Raw genomic sequence first — 24097 nt, forward strand, 5'->3', positions numbered from 1 at the left:
CCAAAGTTTCAAAGAAAGTCACTGAGGAACGCTGAGGAAAGCCTAAGGCTGAAACGCGTCCGTTTTGCTGCTGCTGTGCGCATTAAAAGTTTGTACTTTGGACATCTGTGAGTGCTGTTTTTGATTTAATTATTTCCATATACATCAATAAAATGCTGTACATGTATGCACCTTCATCATGCGTCTCAGATGAGTCGCTGAGCTCAGTAGGCAGGTCCTCGTGATTGTGGAGGTCTGGTGAAGGTGAGGGCGCGTGGCTACTGAGCTGACTGCTGTGGGTATCAGGAATGGGGAGGGTCAGGAGGTCAGTGTCAGGGAGAGGGGGGGGCATGTCCTCCACCAGGCGCAGATCGTACTGCAGAAAAGAATAACACAAGCGTGTGACAACAGTGATCACCAAGTGCTTTCTGGATTAGGCAAATATAAAAACTTCCTACCAAAGTCAAGTGGAATACTTTATGATATTCCACAACAAACATTTAAGTGATATAAAATCATTTTAAATGATACAGCAATGAATTCATTGACATTATTACATGGACTTCGGTTTATAAGACATTCCTAACACAAGAATGTCATGTAGGTGTTCATGTAATACTTACAATGTCCTTTATGACAGTGGTTGAAGAGTGTGTCACTATCATGTGACAATTTCAAAATAAAAGTCCTCCGGGCAATTGATCACCTATGCAATTTCTTTTGAAACTCCATAATGGGGCTTTGAGATTTAAATGATGAAGAACAATAGAGAAGAGCCATTGTGCAAGCCATAACCAAACAAGCAGCAACATAGAGTACACTCTCACTACAGGAAACTAGTTAATTGCACTGAGACAGTGGTTCCTAAAGTAGGGTGCTTGAGGGAGGTGTTATTGTATTGTGGCTGTAGATTAGTTTAATTTCAGTATTGTTGCATTGAAGTTATTGAAGCCAACTCACGGGAAGCGGTGGCTCATTGCTGGGCAGCTCAGGCAGGGCGTTGTTGGGGAAGGCCTTGTGGGGCAGGAAGGGGCTGACGTCGGGCTTGGCCTCGGGGCTCTTGGCGAGGACGTTGCCAGAGTCGATGTTGTGCTCATTGTTGTCCTCTACCGGCAGCTCCTCGCAGTACCTGCACCATGGAGACGGACAGCAGCTGTAGGTCAAGGTTACCAGCTGGCTGCACACTGCCCGCACTGGGCTGCACACATGCATGGGCATGGAGGTGATGTGTGTATGGCAGAGATGGGGACTTGAACTTGGGACTTGGACTTGAGTCGCACTTAAGTCTCACCCACAGTGACTTGAGACTTGACTTGAGACACGTCCTCAAAGACTTGAGACTTGACTTGGACTTGAGGTTTGGGACTTGTGAACAATCTTTATTTTTTCTTTTTGGTGCATTAACATTAAGGACATGTCTACTAATGTCATCCAATCAATGCTGCTACTGTATGCTAATAGATAAGGAGTGAGGATAACACAGTACATGCTTTGAATTTCTTAGTTTTAGCTATGCAGTGTTCTAAGCAGACCAGATGGCATGTAGCAGATGATAGAATGCTCATCCATAAGAGACTTGAGACTTGACTTGGACTTGCCGCTCAAAGACTTGAGACTTGACTTGGACTTGAGCTCAAAGACATGAGACTTTACTTGGACTTGCAAAAAATGACTTGTTGTGAGCATCTCTGGTGTATGGGTGTCGTCACGATGTTGAGACTCTTACCATATACATTTTGCAGGAATGACCAGTCCAACTGCAATTCATGCATCGACTCTTTGGCATCTTTGGATCTCGGGTCCAATGTTGCTTTGGATACTCACATATAAAAGTGGCCAGTCTTCTTTTGAAGCCAACATCCTAATTAACATTCAACCTAATATGACTCGCCGAGCTGTCTTTGTAAATTAAGATTAAGTTACTTCAAAGTTAATGTCCTTCCTCATGTCATGTGATATTTCTGTGTGCAGAAAGGTACGGTAGTGGAGGGTAAGCCCACCTCAACTCAATGTACCCATCTTGTTATTGGTACAGCATTTAGCCAACTTTCTTTGTCTAATTGACATTCTGATGTGAATTCATAGCATACAACAAATAAGTCATCAAATTGAAATACTGTAAGTTATTTGAGAGTGAAAATATAATTTATTCCCCCCACTACATCACAGGTTAAGTGTATTGTAGCTTGGTAGTAGCTGACATAGATATGTTGAATATAGATAGATATTTTGACAGAGATACATTTTTTTTGGACAGTCAGATAAAACAAATATTCAGATAACAAGTGAAAACCTTTAAGCCCACGGAGCAGTGGTGTGTCCATTCAGTTTTATGGCAGCGCACCCCGACCAGCAACATCCCCCTAGCCACTCCCCCTAACCACCCCTCAAATCCCGAATCCATAGCTACCACCCCTATTCCCACTAAACTCGCTCAACTTCTCACTGACTCACTGAGTGTCCTGACTTTTCCATCTTATGACCGTGACAGGGCCTCTGGGTCAGCGCCATGGAAAAAAGAACAACACTAAAATAGTTTGCTTTACCTAACTTATTAGACTCAGCATTAATACTACAATCTAATAATATAGGTATTTGATGGAAGATTCAACTTATTAACAGCAAACCATCCCAAGGAACTTTTCAAGCTAGCTTAAAGGAAGGCTTTGCTGAATTTCAACCCGCTTTTTATCATTATAATCTCGCTTTATTCACTTTATTGAATTATTCAGGGGTAACATCAAAACATTCACAGTAATACAAGATCAGTAATATCAACTTTTTATTTTATTTTTATAAACAGTAGAAGGCAGTATTAACAGAATAAGAGATCGATTACAATGTGTGAGCTTGTGCCAAGGTATGTTGGTCTTTTTGTTCTCATGTCCAGTGTTCTTTGTCTTTTCAGTTCTGATATGATTTGTTTATAGACCACTTCACCTGGGATTACGACTTGGTGGATAACTGTAGCACACCTTGTCTTCCACAATTTCGCGACCACAAACAATTGTCCAGAAAAAGTCCTGGTGTGGTCCTGGCATTTTACCACGTGCGCTAGAGCACACTGGACGCTTTTCATTCTCGGGGACGCTGGATGACTGTCACTCTCGTTTCCCGAAGGGGGTGGTGTGTTTCAATACACCTGACCCCGCCCGCTTGGAACGCTGCCTTCATTTCGACGAGCACACACTGACTCACACACACACCAGGAGGAGACGTTTGGAGAGACGGCGTTGCAGACAGGGCCCAGGACTCACCGCTCTCCAGTTTTTAGCCCGCCGCCGTTTGCTATCAGCACCACCGACCAAAAGCCATTGTTTACCCGGGGAGTCGAACGGTGCCATAAGCACCCCGGGGGGGGAGGGGGGGGGGGGATGTGACCAATCCCCCCCCCCCCTGTTTTTGCCCTTGTTTCATTAAAAACACCATACATCACGGCATTATAATTCACAGTAATGTTGTTCCCCCCAAACATAATTAGATCTCTCACATTTTAGGAGCAAATGCTCTATAGTTTCATCTTCATTGCAGTCATCCATAGGGCATTTTTTGGTTTTAACAAAGCAGCTCCACTTGACAACTGCCCGGATATGTTTTCTGCATCGAGTAATCCACAATTTGACTGGCTGCAGAAACTCCACCCCCACCAGATAGTATGGCTCGTTAACACTAGTTAAGGCTCTCAATGCGATTCACCGTGGATGTCCGCATACAGAAAAAAGAAAAATAAACTATAACAGCTGCCCTGGAGCAACATCTGTTCACTTCCGCGTACAGAATGTCCAGACGTGTAACGTGCCATTCTGGACATGGACGTGTTGGAATAAACTGCAGAGCTTTCTGTGCAGGAAAACATAAAGACAAGGTAAAGGCTGCCCATCTGCCTAATTACTGACATTGTAATGATACAAAGCGGGTTGAAAATCGGCAAAGCCTCCCTTTAAATGCCGGGTGTATTTTCTTACTAGCTGCCTGTGGAAGTGAAGCTCATTCTATTGGTGTATTTTCTTACTGGCTGCCTGTGGAAGTGAAGCTCATTCTATTGGTGTATTTTCTTACTGGCTGCCTGTGGAAGTGAAGCTCATTCTATTGGTGTATTTTCTTACTGGCTGCCTGTGGAAGTGAAGCTCATTCTATTGGTGTATTTTCTTACTGGCTGCCTGTGGAAGTGAAGCTCATTCTATTGGTGTATTTTCTTACTGGCTGCCTGTGGAAGTGAAGCTCATTCTATTGGTGTATTTTCTTACTGACTGCCTGTGGAAGTGAAGCTCATTCTATTGGTGTATTTTCTTACTGGCTGCCTGTGGGAGTGAAGCTCATTCTATTGGTGTATTTTCTTACTGGCTGCCTGTGGATGTGAAGCTCATTCTATTGGTGTATTTTCTTACTGGCTGCCTGTGGAAGTGAAGCTCATTCTATTGGTGTATTTTCTTACTGGCTGCCAGTGGAAGTGAAGCTCCTTCTATTGTTGCACTCATGGCACTATGAGGACATCAACTATAAAGGCCTAAACTGTAAAAGCTACTCATGTTTGGGGAAAGTTTGCTGTCAACCAACAAACAATTCTATATGCAAATCCACCTACAAACAGGCAAATCAATCCTGTCTCAGTTTCTGATCCCATATTCCATCAGTCAACATCCACATAGCCAATGGCGTGTCCAGGCCATTTTGAGTGCGATGGCTGAGGTGGAGCCCAGACTCAAGTAAGGGTGGCATTTAGGACGGATGTAGAAAGGTCCCAGGTCAGAATTCGGAATGATATGAATTATGAATATAAGTATATCTCCTTTATTTCCTTTCAGATTACAATGTGTGACACATCATTTGAAAGTTTACAATCTGCACTTTCATAATCTGTAAAAAACTGAAAAATGACCTCCACCTACATGTGGGTCAAAATATCAGCAGCGGTCACAAATACAATTTTAACATGTGGCCCTTCAAGGAACAAAGATTTCGGAAAAATAAATTAATTTACTTGATGGTCCCACCTCTAACATGTCCGTCAGCCACTCATACCCCAGGATTTTGGGGTGGCACCTGGGGCCAATCAGACTGGCCACCCCCTCGACATGCCCCTATATTTAGCCAAGGATGCCAGACTGTCCAGAAAGTGGTGCACTCTTTGACTCTGTTCACAGCATGAATATGCTACAAATATCTACCACTGTGTGTAAGAAAAGTGATGGTGTGTAATGTGAAATTGAACCAATGATGTATGCATGTTAGTGAGAGGGTGATGTTCTGGCTGGGGTTAAAACTCACCCCATAGTGTTGAAGTCATCATCGGGAGGGACATAGTCCTCATCATCACTGTTCAGACCCAGTTCATTACCGTAACACTGATGGACAAAGTGCCACAGTTCTTTGGGACATAAGGGCTGAGGGAGGTAAATGACGGGGAAGAGAAAGAGAGAGACATTGAGAGAGAGAGAGAGAGATCAGAAAGACAAACGTGCACATGTATCGCAACATTGTGGTCATGTGACCAAAAGCATCTCTGACTTCCTCCGCAGGTGTTTTGGGTGATCAAATCTGAAATGTGTCTTGGGTAGCCTGGTACCTGGTAAAAACCACCCTGAGCACGTGACCTCACATTTTGTTTCGCTCTACAGATCGGTCTGGACCTCTAGCCATCCACATCTGGCGGGAGTACTTGCCTTGACAGACAACTCCTTCAGCCAATCAGTGTTGGATCCAGTCAAATCCAAATCCAGTCAGAGGAACCGCGAAAACATTATGTTCAGAGAAACTCCGCTAGTGCATACTCTTTGTAGTGGCATTCCTTCTGAGTCACCAAAAAAGTTAAAAGATACGCCACCAGTGAGCTGCAGGCACAACAACTAAAGTCCAACGCGAATGACAAGATGCAATCCAGTTTTAAAGATGTTTACTGAAGAAAAAAGGTTTACACAGTCACACGGTAGAAAAACTGTATGCTCTCCTACTTGCAGCTCCCTCACTAAACTCCTCCCACATGACATCACTTACGAATTAAAGGGAGCGTCCACCAATCAATAGGTTCAACAGTTTACATGGATGCATTTTCTGTAACCAAAGTTTTATATAATTTAACCTATAATTATCCATGTGGCTCTTACACTCTTGTTTAACCCATTTAATCCCGCATTTTTTCCAGACATGAAAATATCCGAATCATGTGTCATTAGTAACCATTTGAAATAATCAATCATCATTTTTTTAAATTGTCATGGAAAAGTAGGTGAAAAGGTGAGTTTTATGGTCAGCAACAATTGTGACCGGTGGGATAACACAGTGCATTTAATGTGTATACTGAATTAACATATGCCTCCCATGCAGTCATCAAAATTCTCACATGGGGGGGCTGTCTTGGAGGGTGGGGCCTCTGTGCTAGAGGGTGGAGCCTATGTGCTAGTGGGCGGAGCCTCTATACTGGTGGGTACCGCCCCTCCTCCTCTTCCTCCACCACCTCCTCACCAGTGGGGGACTGGAAGCTGGCTGGAAGTGGCTGTCATCATGCAGCAGTGGGGGGGAAGTCCAGCATGACGTCTGGGGGACTGGCGCGGACACGGGCCCCTGCTCCATTTCCTGTGGCGGCGGTGGCGACACCTCTGTAGCTGCCGGTGCCTCCTGGTTGGTGGGTGGGAGTTCCTCCTCTGCCGCTGGCTTTCCTCTCCCTGCAGGGCATCATCTAGTTCTTCTAGTATGCTTCTGTAGCACATTCACTCACTGATGGGACTGATGTTTTGGGACTGCTGGTTCTGTTCTCACTCTGGCTTGGCTTGTGCGCTTGGCTTTTCTCATCCTCCCCTTCCTCCTCGCCACCCTCAACGATTCACCAGGAAGAACTGGGGAGTCCTACACCTGGATCATGGACACCACCTGCTTCATCCTCCTCCTCCTCTGGGACTCCTCGCCCTCTGACACCTCCCCGACTCTGTCCACCTCCTCCTTGGCTCTGTACTTCCTGGCCCAGTCAATGGACGGGTTTTCACCCAGAAGGTGGAGGTTGGAGTCGCTGCTGGTGAGGATGATGCTGTCCCTGTACAGTGTACACTGTACAGGTTGTGTCTCCACTGGGCCACTGCCTCCTTCACAGTCATCATGATGACCATGATGGAAAAGCACCACCTCCTTGAAAATGTTCTCCAAAGATCAGCTCCTGCACACGGCAGCTGTGAGGTGCAGGCTGAGCTGCTCAGCATGTATGGGATGAAGAGCTGCAGGAGAGGAGAGCCTCGTGGAACAAACGCTTCCTCACCATGTTGCTGTCATAGTCACATTTCTTGATGAATCGGTTCTGACAACGCTGGATGGTCTTACAGAGCCCTCTGTACCCTGAGACTCCAATCATTGGTGAAGTATCTACTCAAAGGTGTACAGTGCTCTCTCATGAGGAGCTTTGCCCTCTGGATGAACACAGACGGGCTGGAGACTTCGAAACTCTGCTGCAGACCCTCCAGGCTCAACTGCTCCACGTTCTCGTAGTAGCTCTGCATCTTCACCAGGTGGAAGGCCAACATACTGATATTCTCCATGTGGCTCACCACATTCTTCTTGGTGTCTTTGTTGAGGATGTTCTTGCTCATGTCCACCAGCTCCCTGAAGAAAGCATGGTAGATCTCGGAGAAGCCCTGGCTGGTCGACTCCATCGTGGCATCCAGGGTGGAGCTGATGTAGGGCTGGATGCTCACCTTCAGCAGGTTCTCTGCCTTGGGGTGGACCACTGCTCACATCTTGTTGGTGACATGCTCCTTGGTGGTGATGATCTGGTCCATGCCTGTTCATATGGAGGCCTGCAGCATGCTATGTCCCACCTCACAGCACCACAGCCTTGTACTGGGTTTGGCCCTGTTGCTGCAAAAGGTTGTACACCATATCACTGATCAGCATCTAGTTCCTCTGCCTCTCATGCATCTTGCCTTTGAGTCAAGGGAGATGAGCTCCCTCAATTTGGGCAGGAGGCCCTCCATCACCAGGTTAGACAGTATCTGCGATGGTATGCCACATGTCATGTCCCAGATGTCCCCTGAGCCTGGCGGTAGAGTCGCACTGCATTGGTGAAGGTCTTAACCAGGTATGGGCAACTTTGATAATAGAGAGGGCCACACACAAAATTCCTCGCTACCAGAGGGCCAGATTGTGACAGTGCACTTCCACCAGTAGCCTACTGTAACACCATCACTCCCAATTATAGCTACAAATTTGATGAAAAGGACTGGTAATCAAAGTTTATTATACCAACATTTATATTTTTCATATTCAAATTTAGTAATTCTTCCATTCAGATGACACCAGAAACTTCGCTCTAGCTTTAAAATAGCCCGCTACAGCAATTTGATGGGGTATATCACCCAAATATGTCATATTAATCAGATTAGTAATCTTGCATGTGCAATGTGCATCCTGGATATAGTTTGTTACAATAGCGTTAGCTCAAATGCTAACATTAAACAGTATGTGGATGGACAATGCTAACACCCTTAGCACCATGTTCTGGGACATGTACAGTAAAATAAAAACAGATTTGGGTGGTCTAACCTAATCTAATCAAAAGCGTCCGCTTGTAAAAAAAAAAAAAAAAAAAAAAAAACTCAGGGGCCACACTGAGTGAGGTTGGGGGCCGCATGTGTCCCGCGGGCTGCCAGTTGCCCACCCCTGGTCTGAACCTTGTTCTCCTGTGACAAACCATTGTTGGCGTGGCTGACGTACAGTACATTTGAAAATCATGACCCATCACTAATGTATGTGTATAAGTATGTGTATACCTAGAGGCACTGTGTTATCCCACCGGTCACTATTGTTGCCGTCAACATGTTTACTCATTCTATGACCACACTGAACAAAATTGAATAATTGCAAATGCATATATCAACACTAGACACCTTCAAGATTATGTGTGCCAAAAATTGTTGTCCTATCTTTATGTTAACATACTTTAATAACCTTTAGTTTGGGAGCTTTGATGCAGCCAAGCTCTTTGCCTGGTGCAAGCCGGAAGTAAACAGCTCTGGTCATGTGACAATTTACACTAAAACATATTTCATTAAGACCCTTTATTCTTTCAATATTTGCTGGAAATGCATTGATACATCATCCAGGAACATTTTAGGGCCTTATAAGTGAAAACGTTTTTTTACGGTCACTATTGTGACCGGCAGGATTAAATGGGTTAACTGTTATTATTGAGTCTATTTCTGCAATAACTGCACTTATGGCTGTTATGTTTACTCTACTAATGTTAACGTTACCGCTCGTTGCTTCAGGAGATGCTATTACTGTTTTGCCAGCGGCATTCCTGATTGGCCCGGGTAAATAATCAACTACGACCCAGCTCCTGATTGGCCCGGTTACATTGTACTTTCAGGAAATCGATGGCGGCTAGAAGTCCAGACTGATCCATAGAGTGAAACAGAATGTGAGGTCACGTGATCAGATGGTTTCTGCCAGGCTATGTCTTACGTGCATTTACATCTGGAATTTATGCATATCTGATCCCAGTCCGATCACCCAGGAAGGTACAGGACCCAGAAGGTAAGTGTCACAATGCAGGGGGGCACTTACAATAAATACAAACAATACCAATTTCTTTGATGGTGAATCACTGACAATGTATTCACTCTCACCTTTTCTAAGAGAGCGTTCTGCCAGAGTCTGAACATCATCATGTATGTTCGGTCCCTCGCCCCGAATGAGGTGAAAAAGTGCTGGGAGATGAGAGAAGCACAAGTAACGCTAAGATAAAGAAGTGGTTTAAATGACTGAGAAGAAGGTTTGTGCTTTGGAGGGGGGGGGGGGGTTATGAGGAAAGTCATTCTTGATTATGATGATTTGAAGCGGTTTGTCCCAATGAAAGTCCATTGTCTAATCTACTGTATGAGTTTTCTCAAGTTTCAGTCTGACAGACCAAAGGAACAACACTTAATATTTGGGATCTGAATCTTTTTGCTTTTTGCCTTGCGAGGGAAAATTGGCAAGAAATATACATTTTGAACCACTTGCAGATCCAGTCCTTTTTATTAAATCTTAAGCCTCAAACTGGACTTTGTATAAACTTTTAAAATGAGCTGTTGTGAAATCAGGTTGCGAGCCCTTAGATTTCCAAATGATTTTCTTAAATAACGCTTCCCTTCGTGTGCGTGAGCTGCCTACCTTTTCATTGTCAGTGCACAGCTGGATGGCATTGGGGATGAGGCGGGCCGTCTTCTCCTTGGTCATGAAGCAGATGTCCTTTAATCGAACCATCAGCTTGAGATTAAAGAGCAGACTTGGTCACTTTGGAGGTGGAAGAGTCACTGAACATGCTCAGTCAGAATTGTTCAAAAGTAAGGAATGGTATCGCTAGACATTGACTCATTTACCAGGGTTTCCCATCTGAAGATGTTGCTGTAGAAACAAATCCAATTCTCGGAGAGATAGAGGCGCCCCTGGAGGAGGATGTCTCGCTGCAGGGCACAGGAATAGTCTGGAAGGGGTAAAAGTACATTTTTGTTTGTTGTTAAAAACATCTTAGGATAGGATAGGATAGGATAGGATAGACTTTTATTGTCCCGAAGGAAATTTGTCTTGGACACCTTATGGCTGCTGTTTGGCAGGCAACACGTACATACAGACCACACATACAGCACATACATCAGAACTATTACAGTAACAGTTAGCAAAATTGCACACTGCCCAAAAAGTACAATCCAATGCATAAAAGAGATTATAAAAGATATATTTGCTAAAAACAGAATTGTACATTACCCAGATTGCACAACACTGTAGCCTTCTGTATTTAGATTAAAATGGGTAAAAACGAATATAATTTATAATATAGTCTGTGATTTTAAAAATATATTTGCTAAAAAAACTGAATTGCACATTACCCCAATTGCACAACACTGTTTGTCTTCAATATTTAGATTAAAATAGATAAAGACAAATATAATTTAAAGTAGCAGTAAAGACAGTACACAGGTTAAAAATGCCAACAGGGGCGGCCTTCAGCTACTGTTTAGGGCTTTGATGGACAAGGGGACAAAAGAGTTCTTAAAGCGGTTTAGCCTGCATTTGGGGACCCTGTAGCGCCTGCTAGAGGGGAGGAGCTGGTACTCAGGTGTGGTGGAGCACATGGGTGGGATCAGAGCAGATTTTTTGAGCCTGTCGGATGATTGTTTTTTCAAAGACAGCCTTGTTATTTCCGTTGTTTTCTATGGATAAATACTTGCCTTTGACCATAAATGCATCGTTTTTAGTTTACCTACTCTTTTTTCAACCTCGCAATTGTACATTGCCAATTATCCCCTGTCTAAGTGGCCCCGGTTGTTGCTCCATCTAAAGGTCTAAGGTCGCTGCCGATCTGGGGAGAGTGTAGAGTCTCACATGTCTCCTCCAATGCATGTCGAGCTACCAGCCTTTTCTTTTCACCTGACAGCAAGGAGCTTCACCGGCAGGACGTAGGGCGTGCAGAGGAACATGCTATTTTCCCCACTTCCCCTCCCCACTGAACAGGCGCCCCGACCGACCAGAGGAGGCGCTAGTGCAGCGACCAGGACACATCCAGCTTCCCACCTGCAGACCTGGCCAATTGTGTCTGTGACATCCAAGGTAACATGGGGCGAGGGAATAGACCGCTACACCACCCAGGCACCTGATTTTACACTCTGTACCTCACATAGGGCTCAACTACCGGTCTGGAAGAGAATTCCCCATTCATGTTCTCCATAGACATTTTAGAAAAATCCTTATATAACGAGTTTTAAGGCTCGACCCAAGCCAAATTAAAACTCGATAAATAAGGATTTTTCTAAATGTCTATGGAGAAAATGAATGGGGAATTCTCTTCCGGACCGGGAGACGTTACGGAAAGTCACATGACTTTATCTATTGACTTTGATTCAGTTCAAAAGCAGATACAATTGAGTTCAAAAGCAAATACAATGCATGTAAAACACTGACACTGACAGTCTGTGTCCATTGAAATTACATCATTGCAAAACTTTTGCCATGGGGCAATGTTATTTATAAGCAAGACATATGCCCAGGAAGGACGCAGGATTACCAGCAGTAAGGCCTACATTTTTTTTACACCAGAGTGACATCATCCTTGTCACAATAATAGATAACGCCTATGGACGAAAAATGTGTGGAGGGAATAGAAGCTCTCAGGAGTTGGGTAGAAAGTCAATGCTGGCCAGGGAAGATGGGGGGGGGGGGATATAATTGCACAATGTCTTTCAACTCTGGACATGAGTTATTGTATTGAAGCTGTCTTGTTTGAACTCACCCACAATGAGGCGCTCAGTGTCCGGCAGCTGCTTGAAGAGCTTCCTGAAGTCTTCATTACGCTGTTTGTAGGTGGGACTCAATACCTACAGGGGAGACATGGGGATAGATCTATCAGAACCCAATGCATTATATGCATTATTCTCTCTCTCTCTCTCTCTCTCTCTCTCTCTCTCTCTCTCTCTCTCTCTCTCGCTCTCTCTCTCTCTCTCTCTCTCTCTCTCTATATATAATTATATAAAAAATTAATGACAAAATGAATGAATGAATTAATAATCATTAATTTTCGATCAGGGACATCTACAGACATACCGTCAAAAGACACAGATATGGACATTCCACCCTTGCACTACCACATGGAGGATGGGGCACAATCTATTTCCCACAGTTTTCAAATGGCTACATCGCATACCAATTGAGTACATACAGCTTTAAGCAGAATCGCCTTCAATCAGAGTTCTTTCCCTCGAACCGACACATTCATTTCCATCAACAAGTGTGGTCATAGTCAAGCCCCTCTGGCTGTTTGTGAAAGCCAAACTACACTCTTCAGTAAGGAAAGGAACAAAGGGCACATCAAGAGGCTGTCACAGCTAAAAGCTGAAAGCTATAGCTTTGACAGCTCAGACCCTTTGACCCAAAAGAAAAGGATTACATTTACTCCCAAAACGCATTCACACACCATCCAACTTGTGAAACCCAGGCTGGAACTTGAGTTACAATTGATTCAATGATCAATGGTACATTCTTAATAAAAGTTCGACTGATTCGGGGTTTTGAAGGCGATGACAATATAATCAATAATTGTACTTTGACTATTTTCAACCGTATTCTTAACATCTCACATTACTGCTACAAACATCTAAGGGTCATTTTAACCAAAAACTTTCACAGTGGAAATCAGATTCAGGATAATTTCCTGTCCTCCCACTGCCGCCCCATCACCCTGCAGACTAGTGACTTAAAGCCCACTGCCACCCCATCACCCTGTAGACTAGTGACTTAAAGCCCACTGCCACCCCATCACCCTGCAGACTAGTGACTTAAAGCCCACTGCCACCCCATCACCCTGCAGACTAGTGACTTACAGCCCACTGCCACCCCATCACCCTGTAGACTAGTGACTTAAAGCCCACTGCCACCCCATCACCCTGCAGACTAGTGACTTAAAGCCCACTGCCACCCCATCACCCTGTAGACTAGTGACTTACAGCCCACTGCCACCCCATCACCCTGCAGACTAGTGACTTACAGCCCACTGCCGCCCCATCACCCTGTAGACTAGTGACTTACAGCCCACTGCCACCCCATCACCCTGCAGACTAGTGACTTATAGCCCACTGCCGCCCCATCACCGTGCAGACTAGTGACTTACAGCCCACTGCCGCCCCATCACCCTGCAGACTAGTGACTTACAGCCCACTGCCGCCCCATCACCCTGCAGACTAGTGACTTAAAGCCCACTGCCACCCCATCACCCTGCAGACTAGTGACTTACAGCGGGGACCTGCTCTGAGTCCCAGTCCCACCTCTGGCAGTGGGCTGGTTGCTTTCCTCGAGGCTGTAGGCCCACCGCCTCCCAGTATGCTTCTGTCTCTGAGTCGACGGCTGATGGACACTCGTTCATCTTCCTCCGTCTTATTTTGGTCCTCCTTTTGTCTTGTCTCTTATTTTGGCCTTTGTGCACCCTTCTTGTGTTTGTGTCTACCCTCCCTCCCTCCATGGTTGTCTCTTTATAGGTATGAGCAGCACTGATTCAGGTCATCACTGCATGTACACAAACACAGCCCCACGCCTTGAACTCCTGAAAAGCATCACCCAGAAGAATGCATCACTTTCTGTTGTACCCATGGAATACTATTGGAATGAGATGTTTTTCTCTGTCCCACTGAAATACCAAGGATGAAAAAAGATTAACTGGGCAACTGGAGGTGCACCAGAATATTTTAGGATATAGTAATGGTTAGCAAGCCCGAAAGGTGTTATCCCCGCCCCCTTCCATCATTAGGTTAGCTTCAGGAGGAAAAACAATGTAATAACAATGTGTAACAATGAAGATAGATGGTGAAAGCTAAATCAAGTGAAATAATAGAGGTTATGATAAGTAAAGAAACCTAGATAGGTAGTTTTCAAAGCACAAAACCAAGGAAATACACTTAGATGTCTCCTCAATCAGACAAATAGTCACTAGGAAAATACAGTATCCATTTAAGTCTTATGAAATAATGAAATTCCAAACAATGCTTGAGAATGATCAGTCCTCTCAATATTGGTGAAGGTTTTGCATCCTCGTCAAATTGAAGCAGACTGCAGGTAGTCCATTAAGTTCTGCAGGATAGCTCCATATGTAGATCCTTCACTTCATATTATATCTCCAATGAATAGCTGGACTTAACGAAGCAGAAACACATCCCTTTCTGCAGAAAACTCTCTTCTTTGCATCATTCCATGAGGTCCGGTGCGGTCCCAACACATACTTGTGATGTCCCACTATGAAATAGGGATCAGGGATAACAACAACAATTCCAAGAGTCCACCTCCGACTTGACTCTGGCTGCCCAGAATGTTTGGAAAACAGTTGTGGAGGAGAGTGGAGTGGGAGGAGCCACAGTGAGAGTGTTTTTGTGGGTTACGGAAAGAAGAAAAAGAGGGGGGAGAGGGAGGGATGGCCAAGGAGGCTCTGGGTTCACTAGAGTTCATCGCGAGTGTGTGTGATTTGTGTGCATGGCCAAGACTGTAGAAAGCATGCCTGCTTGTTTTTCCTCATGTGAGTGCATGGGGGTAGGCCTTCGAAGACCTCCCCCCAAATCCTTTATTCCTCCTGTTTCCTCTCCTCTCTCATCTCTCTTATCTCCTTCTTTCCCTCAGCCTGTCAGAGAGATAGACTGGAACCTGCTGCCACTCAAAATAACATAAGGAAGTGGAACAACCAATCGACTTCCTGGAGAAGCTATCACTCTGACTCTCCACGACTTTTGTGTGTGTGTGTGTGTGTGTGTGTGTGTGTGTGTGTGTGTGTGTGTGTGTGTGTGTGTGTGTTTGTGTGCGTGTGTGTATGTTTGCAAAGGTAACACTTTATTTGGACAGTCCGCCTATAGAGAGTCTACAGAGTATTTGTTACATTTCAACAGCTTATTAGTTGACATTCAACAATTCACTGTTTAACAGATGTTCCAGTATAATAACACATGGATGAAAGGACAGAGGTCAAACTAAGTTCTCTTGACAAAAAAGAGAAAGATAAAAAGAAAAGACACATACAAAATAAAGGGCATTAAAAAAGTAAAACCTATACTCTGTAATGGAGTTGTTTAAAATGTGTCAAAATTAAATCAAGTTAAATTCGAGACTTCAAAAATGCTCAAAAAGCAGCAATAAAGAGTCCATCTGTTTGTGTTTGTGTGTGTTTGTGTGTGTGTGTGTGTGTGTGTGTGTGTGTGTGTGTGTGTGAGCATTATGTGTGTGTGTGGGGGGGGGGGTGTTATGTGTGGATTTCTGAAGTAAACACGTTAACATTGCCAACAACACCCCCTTCTCTTCTCTCTCTTTCTCACTCTCTCTGTGTCCATCCTCCCCTTCCTCTTCCTTCTCTTCCAATCTTTTCAATCTTTCATTTCACTCCCTTTTGCTCTATTGTTTTTCAGCAGTCTTTTCTTTTGTGTATAGCAGCCCAGATATTTGCCTCTCACAGTCTCCATTTGTCTAGCTTCTTGGAAATCTCCCCCGAGTGAACTCTATGGGATCAGAACTGAGGTCGGTGCTGTGGGCGTGGGTTTCATACCAGACACACACACACACACACACACACACACACACACACACACACACACACACACACACACACACACACACACACACACACACACACACACACACACACACACACACACACACACACACACACACACACACACACACACACACACACACACACACACAGTGAGAGCTTATGCTTGATTTGTGCTCCTGTACACCCTCTGGTGGCTGTGCAATGCATGATGCATGTAAACTTTGTTTTAAGCAAAAGCCAATCCTGCTGGCAAACTAGCATGCTGACTAGGCTGTTCGATTTTGCCTAAAAATAAAATCTCAGGTTTTTTCTCTCAATTTTTTTTTTTTTTTTTGCACTTCCCTGAGAAAACTCTCATGCTTTACCCAAAATAAAACCTCCAGTGTCTGTTTGTGACACACATTTCACATTTCCTGGCATATGCAAGCAGTTGGACAACCTGGTAAGTTCTGAAAATATGTCTATTTCTTTATTCCAGCTAACGTTATTGGTTTTTAGTAATGTTATGCTGACCGTGAAACGCTAGCGCTGCAAGCTACCACAAGCGGCTAGCTTAAAACCGATAACGTTAGGGAGTAAAACTTATTTTCTGAACTTACCTTCTCGCGCACCTTTCTCAAAACAATGTCATTTTATTGCGGTCCATCTGAATATATACAGTCAATGGGTCCATCACACATCAAGCAACGTCTGGTCTATGTAAGCTAGGTGTATAATGCGACCAGCCTGTCCAGGCAGTGATGGCTTGAGACTGGCTGCCACAGCTGTCAATCATCCCTTTTTATATTGTCAAATAACCACTTAACTCATTGAGTGCCAATGACGACTTTAGTCGTCAATTCAAATAGTGACGTAGAGTGCCAAAGACGACTAAAGTCGTCAATTGCGTTTTTTGACAGGGGGATGTCGATCTAAGCCTCTTACATCGCCTCTTACAATATGGGAGCTATTGAATGTGTCTAACCTATTTTACAGAACCCTTAGGTGGCGACAGTGCTCTCCAGATAACAGAAAGGCAAGGAAAAAACAAAGAAGAAGTCGTTGGGGAAACGGAAATCGCATCGCATCCGTATGCATCGATATGCATGAAGCATAACGTTACTGTAGCTGTGCCTGCAGCAGCCAATCTGCTGCCACAATTGAGCCGCTCCGTGTCTGTTGCGACAGCACATCTGCATGATCAGCCGTGGAGTTGTTATTATTCTCAACTGGAAGCATGGTTGCCGGTGACAAACACACGTGGAACGCTGTAAAAAAGCTGGATGTCGCGCACCCTTCACTGTGCACAGCAAACTCAGCAGAGAGCCACCAGAGACACTCCCATACGGAGGAGGAGTGTGCAGTTGAGAAGGGGGGGGGGGGGCACGCAGCGCAGCACACAACACCCAGACAGACCCAGACAGCAGGACAGGATTGGCAACACAAGCCAGAATATCCGATGCCCACCAGCAGCAAATCAAGACCAGCAAGAAGCTGCAACCAGCAGCGCACGCAGGGGCCAGCGCTGCTGGTTGCAGCTAAAAAATATTATTCTGCCAAACAAAATTCCCTGGCCTTCACTGTTTTATTGAAGGAAATTATTTTTGAGGTGTGACTACATTAGAAAATATTAGCTTCAGAGTCAGTGATGTGCTTGAAATGTTTAATTTCACAAAAGTCTCATTATCTCAGCTTCTAGAAAAAAATTGCTGTTTTTGGTTAAATCAAGCTATCTTCTCCGGCTCATAACTAAAGAACGGAAAATGGGATCAATAAACTTTTTTTTGCAGATGATAGAAGAGAGTCTCATCGTTCTTTGTGTGTTTACATAGTAATATCACACAATATTCTGTGGGCCTCGAGAAATCACTGAAAACGCTCTGAAACTCTGGCACTGGGAGCGTCCGTTCTCCAAAAGTGGCTGGCACTCAATGAGTTAAAAACAAACTGATCAGAAAAATTTGCATTTGGACAGGCATTATAGTGTGATAAGAACTATCTAAAATGATAGAAACCACCTTTGGAAAAAAATTATCTGACATGTACTTTGATTGTTTGGCTAATTTTCCCATCCACTAACATGGCGGAGGCGGGCCTTTTGACCTATACTGGTACCGGCCGTCAGAGCGCTGATCTAACATGCCGCGGCCTCACTAAAGGGGACCTGGGCTGCACCTTTGTGTTTGCACTGGAGGAACAGTGCTATCTTCCTATTTTGCGCCATAAAAAAATATTTCTTTGCGCCAGCAGATTTCCCACCAAATACGACCTGGTGGCATTCAATGCAAAATGCAGTGGAGTTGATAGCTCTTAATGTTCTCGGTGATGTGCGCATTAACGAGCCATAACAGCTGGTGGGGGCAGAGTTTCTGCAGCTTTCGGTGCAGGAAACATGGAGGAAAGGTAAACATTGTTCAACTGCATACTACCGATTTTGTAATGATACAAAGCTATAGTTGTAAAGTGGCAACTGTGTCCTTTAACAGTCATTTCAGACCACCCATTCATGATAAAACATTAACAAACATCACACCATATAGTGGGCACTTAAAAAAAGACAGAAAATAGATGGACTTACATTGTACCAGCTCTGACTTTTCTTTTGTCGAAACCAAGCATGGATGAGGAGGTCAAGGAGCAGAGCAGGGCAAAAGGTGAGAAAGACAAAAGGTAGAAAAACTTTAATCAAACTTAACAGTGTTGTATAGTAATACAAGTGCATGTGCTACTTTAAGGCACAGTATCAAGTTCCAGCCAGAAGCTCTGTATGGGAGTTGGAACATCAAACATGGAGCTGTTGGTGACAGGCTATAACATTCAGTGTTGCTCAAAGGGATTGTGCGTTTAAAGCAATTTATCACACATTACTCGGGCTTGCCACAATGTGGCAGCATTACCTCACAGAGATAAAATAATGTGCACTCAAACATTATGCAATTACTACCTATTTCATACTAATATGACACAACCAAAGTGTATATACTGAGCAAAAAATAGGACCTGAACCCTATATATAACCCAAAACAGGATTCACATACGCCGTTCGAATTGGACACCAATTGATATAATACCGCAAACAGGTCTCTCTCAAAGCTGGAAACGAGACAGCCAATGGTTTTGAAAGGATATGAATACATTTTCTGGTTAATCCTCTGTCACAACAGTGAAATAACAAACAATCAAACATAAGCTCGAACAAAGTTGTCTACAAGCCCACAAAGTCTGTCTCCAATTCATTGTCATGACAAAACAAAGCTTGGCATTCTTGTTTCCAGCTTTAGGAACAATGACCATGATCATGATTGAACGGTTGAAGATTATACACAGGTAGACTGAATTCTGTTTTAGGGTGGATTTTCCCTGTTTGACATAATAAAAACAAACAAACATGTTTTATTTTTGGGAAAGGAAATCATTACTCTAAGTCCCACATTTGTTACCTTGAACATACCAGTCAGTATCCAGTCTGGAAGTATCATCATTTTGTCAACCAAGGACTTAATATCCCTCCCCCCTCCCAATCCCAATTGCTCACATCCATCGGTCCAAAACTGAAGTCACATTGTCAAAACTCTTCACACAGTCAGCGAAAGATAAGTCTATGTGGAACAGACTCTTCACACAGTCAGCCAAAGAGAAGTCTATGTGGAACAGACTCTTCACACAGTCAGCGAAAGATAAGTCTATGTGGAACAGACTCTTCACACAGTCAGCGAGAGAGAAGTCTATGTGGAACAGACTCTTCACACAGTCAGCGAAAGAGAAGTCTATGTGGAACAGACTCTTCACACAGTCAGCGAAAGAGAAGTCTATGTGGAACAGACTATTCACACAGTCAGCGAAAGATAAGTCTATGTGGAACAGACTCTTCACACAGTCAGCGAGAGAGAAGTCTATGTGGAACAGACTCTTCACACAGTCAGCGAAAGAGAAGTCTATGTGGAACAGACTCTTCACACAGTCAGCGAGAGAGAAGTCTATGTGGAACAGACTCTTCACACAGTCAGCGAAAGAGAAGTCTATGTGGAACAGACTCTTCACACAGTCAGCGAAAGAGAAGTCTATGTGGAACAGACTATTCACACAGTCAGCGAAAGATAAGTCTATGTGGAACAGACTCTTCACACAGTCAGTGAAAGAGAAGTCTATGTGGAACAGACTCTTCACACAGTCAGCGAGAGAGAAGTCTATGTGGAACAGACTCTTCACACAGTCAGCGAAAGATAAGTCTATGTGGAACAGACTCTTCACACAGTCAGCCAAAGAGAAGTCTATGTGGAACAGACTCTTCACACAGTCAGCGAAAGATAAGTCTATGTGGAACAGACTCTTCATACAGTCAGCGAAAGAGAAGTAAAGGTCTATGTGGAACAAACTATTCACACAGTCAGCGAAAGAGAAGTCTATGTGGAACAGACTCTTCACATAGTCAGTGAAAGAGAAGTCTATGTGGAACAAACTATTCACACAGTCAGCCAAAGAGAAGTCTATGTGGAACAGACTCTTCACACAGTCAGTGAAAGAGAAGTCTATGTGGAACAGACTCTTCACACAGTCAGCCAAAGAGAAGTCTATGTGGAACAGACTCTTCACACAGTCAGCCAAAGAGAAGTCTATGTGGAACAGACTCTTCACACAGTCAGTGAAAGAGAAGTCTATGTGGAACAGACTTCACACAGTCAGTGAAAGAGAAGTCTATGTGGAACAAACTCTTCGCACAGTCAGCCAAAGAGAAGTCTATGTGGAACAGACTCTTCACACAGTCAGCCAAAGAGAAGTCTATGTGGAACAGACTCTTCACACAGTCAGTGAAAGAGAAGTCTATGTGGAACAGACTCTTCACACAGTCAGCCAAAGAGAAGTCTATGTGGAACAGACTCTTCACACAGTCAGCCAAAGAGAAGTCTATGTGGAACAGACTCTTCACACAGTCAGTGAAAGAGAAGTCTATGTGGAACAGACTCTTCACACAGTCAGCCAAAGAGAAGTCTATGTGGAACAGACTCTTCACACAGTCAGTGAAAGAGAAGTCTATGTGGAACAGACTCTTCACACAGTCAGCCAAAGAGAAGTCTATGTGGAACAGACTCTTCACACAGTCAGCCAAAGAGAAGTCTATGTGGAACAGACTCTTCACACAGTCAGCCAAAGAGAAGTCTATGTGGAACAGACTCTTCACACAGTCAGCCAAAGAGAAGTCTATGTGGAACAGACTCTTCACACAGTCAGTGAAAGAGAAGTCTATGTGGAACAGACTCTTCACACAGTCAGTGAAAGAGAAGTCTATGTGGAACAAACTCTTCGCACAGTCAGCCAAAGAGAAGTCTATGTGGAACAGACTATGAATCACTTTGCTTTGCTTTCACTCAAAATGCATTCACTCACCACATTTCCCAAAATGCATGAACTCTTTTCTCATTCATACTCCACCACCACCTGCAAAACACATAGGGCCCTATCTTCCAACAGGCGCTATCCCCTAATAGCGCTTGCACACCTGTTTGGAAGATAGCAGTCCGCCTTGCGCCGTCCGCCAGGTGTTATGGTGAGTTTTGCACCCCCGTGCCGACAGCATCCCCACATCACAGGAGCATATTGTAATGATGTATACAGAAATGTAACTGTTTAAAAGTGATATACATTAATTGTCTGGTAGACGTGACCTGCCCTATCTTCTAAGTTAAAACAGCCCCGAAATATGTTGGTGATGCAATTCTCGGCCGGCATGCGGAAGGGTTCACGGCACGTGTCGCAGACGCAAATTAGAGCCGTGCCAAAATCATCTGCGCCCCAAAATGCCTGCGCAAACGGGATTTGGGCGGTCTTAACTACCAGAATTATTCACAGGCATGGCCAGGCAATGCTGGGCATTACGTCAATCAAAACCAATCAGATTCCCGTCTTGCAACGGCTGTTTGCGCGAGGCATGCAATATGCTGTAATTCTCTCCATGCGTAATAGAGTGTACTCACTCGTGCGAGGACAGTGAGAGCTTATTGACAGATCGTCTGTGGTGCCAACGACCCTCCGGCTTATTAAGGTAAATAGCCTATGTCCATTGTCCAACAAGTTTTCTCAATTAATTTCCCTCTTTACGATGTGATAAAAGTTTCTCAGTGAGTTACAGTTGATTGCCTCACTGAATTATCTGCTAATACCCAATTTTAGCAGCATAATTTGATGTCTTGGTGTGGCAAGGCTGTGCGTAATGACATATCCAAAAGAAATTCCACTTTCCACTGCGCAAATACCTCTCTGCGCTGGGAGTAGGGATGGGCATTTTAAGCAATTTAAATACTCGAGTACTCTCCTTATATTATGAACGAGTGCTCGAGCACTCGCGCGGGGGGGGGGGGGGGGGGTTCTGTGTGATTACTATGGTAATGACTGAGCAGGGGTAATCTGCTGTGTGGGGGGCTGTTCACACATAACGTTTGCATTTTTGCATGGAAAAAGCGCTACCTGGAGCATTTTTTGTCAATATCACAGTCAGTCCCTCTGACTGTGATATTAGGTGACGCTAAGCGAACATCTAAAGCCTACCTCAAACAGTATCTCCGATGGTTGGATGGATGGCATTAGCGCTTTGGAGCAGACAAGTTGTGAAACAAGCGAATGCATTTCCAATAGCCTACATGTCCATTGTCCAGCAATGTCAGGTTATTGTGTAGTATCATCCATTTTGCTTTATGATCACTGTTACACTAACGTAAATCCACGGATTACAAGGTCCGGTGTTCTGCCAAAAAGTGAAAACTGCCCACAGTGCCCAGTGTGATTAACGTTACAGCTGCAGCTAAATAGTGATCACCATGAAGCGATTGTCTCCCAAAAAGTGATGTCTCCCAAAAAGTGATTCTTTCTCCACATTTCTTGTGACTACCGTTATGGGAAACGACAGTGTAGTCAGTAAACTAGCGTTACTGCAAAGTTTTGAATGAGTTTTATCGGGCGTGCGCTATGAAGAAGTGTGCGTCTCCTTCGGGAGCATATCTTCAGCCACCATTTTCGGGATGAGCTGGAAAACTTCCAGTTAAAACTTTCAAAATAATGTTACTTAAACAAAAGTAAATAGCTTATTGATGCACGTTGGAGGAGAAAAGGTGTTTCAACGAATGAAGCAGCAAACCTTGTATCAAAATACTCGTTGTGATGTTATATGGCGTGAAACTGTGGCTGTAACGCATTACTCAAAATAAATAAGGTTACGTTACAATAAGCGTTTTATTTTGAAAGCAACAAAGCGGACGATGTTCTTGTACATTCTGGCTGACTTGACGCCCGTGCAGTTCATGCTGCCAGATTCACATAACGATGCGTGCGTAGATCTTCTAGACCATTTTTAAAGGGGGGGGGAGTGGGGCGAGTACCCGAACAGCAGAAACGTTACTCGACTACTGACGTTATGAACGAGTGCTCGAGTACCCGAGTACTCGCGCCCATCCCTAGCTGGGAGCGCAGCGGTAATCTCTGTGCAGCGCACCCAGCGCAGAGAGGTAAGGCGCATAGGTAATGCCATCTATCCCACATTTTAGCACTGAAACGCCTGCTTTGGCTTGTGGCAGCCAATGCCCAGTACAATTATCACAGGCATGCGCTTGTGTCCGCCCCCAATTTGCATTGCGCACGGCGTTAAATGAGCGCAAACGCTAAATTAGCGCTTTTGGGAAGATAGAACCCTATGTAATTTGTTAAATGGTGAATAACATTGTAATGATGGTTAAATCTCTCTCTCTCCTCTCTCTCTCTTTCCCTCTCTCTCAAATTTAGAGAGAGGGAAAGAGAGAGAGGAGAGAGACAGATTTAACCATCATTACATACATTTTCAAACTAATGAGTTTCACATCTATATTATTTTCTGTTATTTATATGGATAGCTTATATAAGATATCACAGTCCATCCCAGGAAATAACTCTGATGACCATTCCAACCACTGTGCTCATCTGTAAAGAAGCATATTTAAAGAGCTGAGCTGAATACAAGATGATAACTGAGGAGTTGGGAACAGGACGATTTGGGGAACAACATTGGTACCTATTGGTACCTGGACAGGTCAATTGTCAATTGCCTTTCTAAAATGTGGGTTAGGGGAGTAC

General features: G+C 44.2%; 1 protein-coding gene across 1 annotated transcript in view; it reads right to left on the reverse strand.

Annotated features, from left to right (window-relative positions):
• Nucleotides 1–24097, reverse strand: part of LOC310781270 (protein Aster-B-like) — a gene marked incomplete at its 3' end in the record, with an annotated part of 42693 nt that overhangs the window by 15795 nt on the left and 2801 nt on the right. Inside the window, exons 2-9 of the mRNA XM_083641858.1 lie at nt 18579–18599; nt 12233–12317; nt 10326–10429; nt 10117–10212; nt 9591–9671; nt 5248–5363; nt 940–1108; nt 172–355 (exon numbers count right to left, since the gene is read on the reverse strand). Of these exons, the coding sequence (XP_083497984.1) occupies nt 172–355; nt 940–1108; nt 5248–5363; nt 9591–9671; nt 10117–10212; nt 10326–10429; nt 12233–12317; nt 18579–18599 (856 nt within the window). The remainder of the gene's footprint in view (nt 1–171; nt 356–939; nt 1109–5247; nt 5364–9590; nt 9672–10116; nt 10213–10325; nt 10430–12232; nt 12318–18578; nt 18600–24097) is intronic.

The sequence above is a fragment of the Poromitra crassiceps genome (assembly GCF_964638095.1).
Source record: "Poromitra crassiceps genome assembly, chromosome: 1".
Classification (NCBI taxonomy): domain Eukaryota; kingdom Metazoa; phylum Chordata; class Actinopteri; order Beryciformes; family Melamphaidae; genus Poromitra; species Poromitra crassiceps.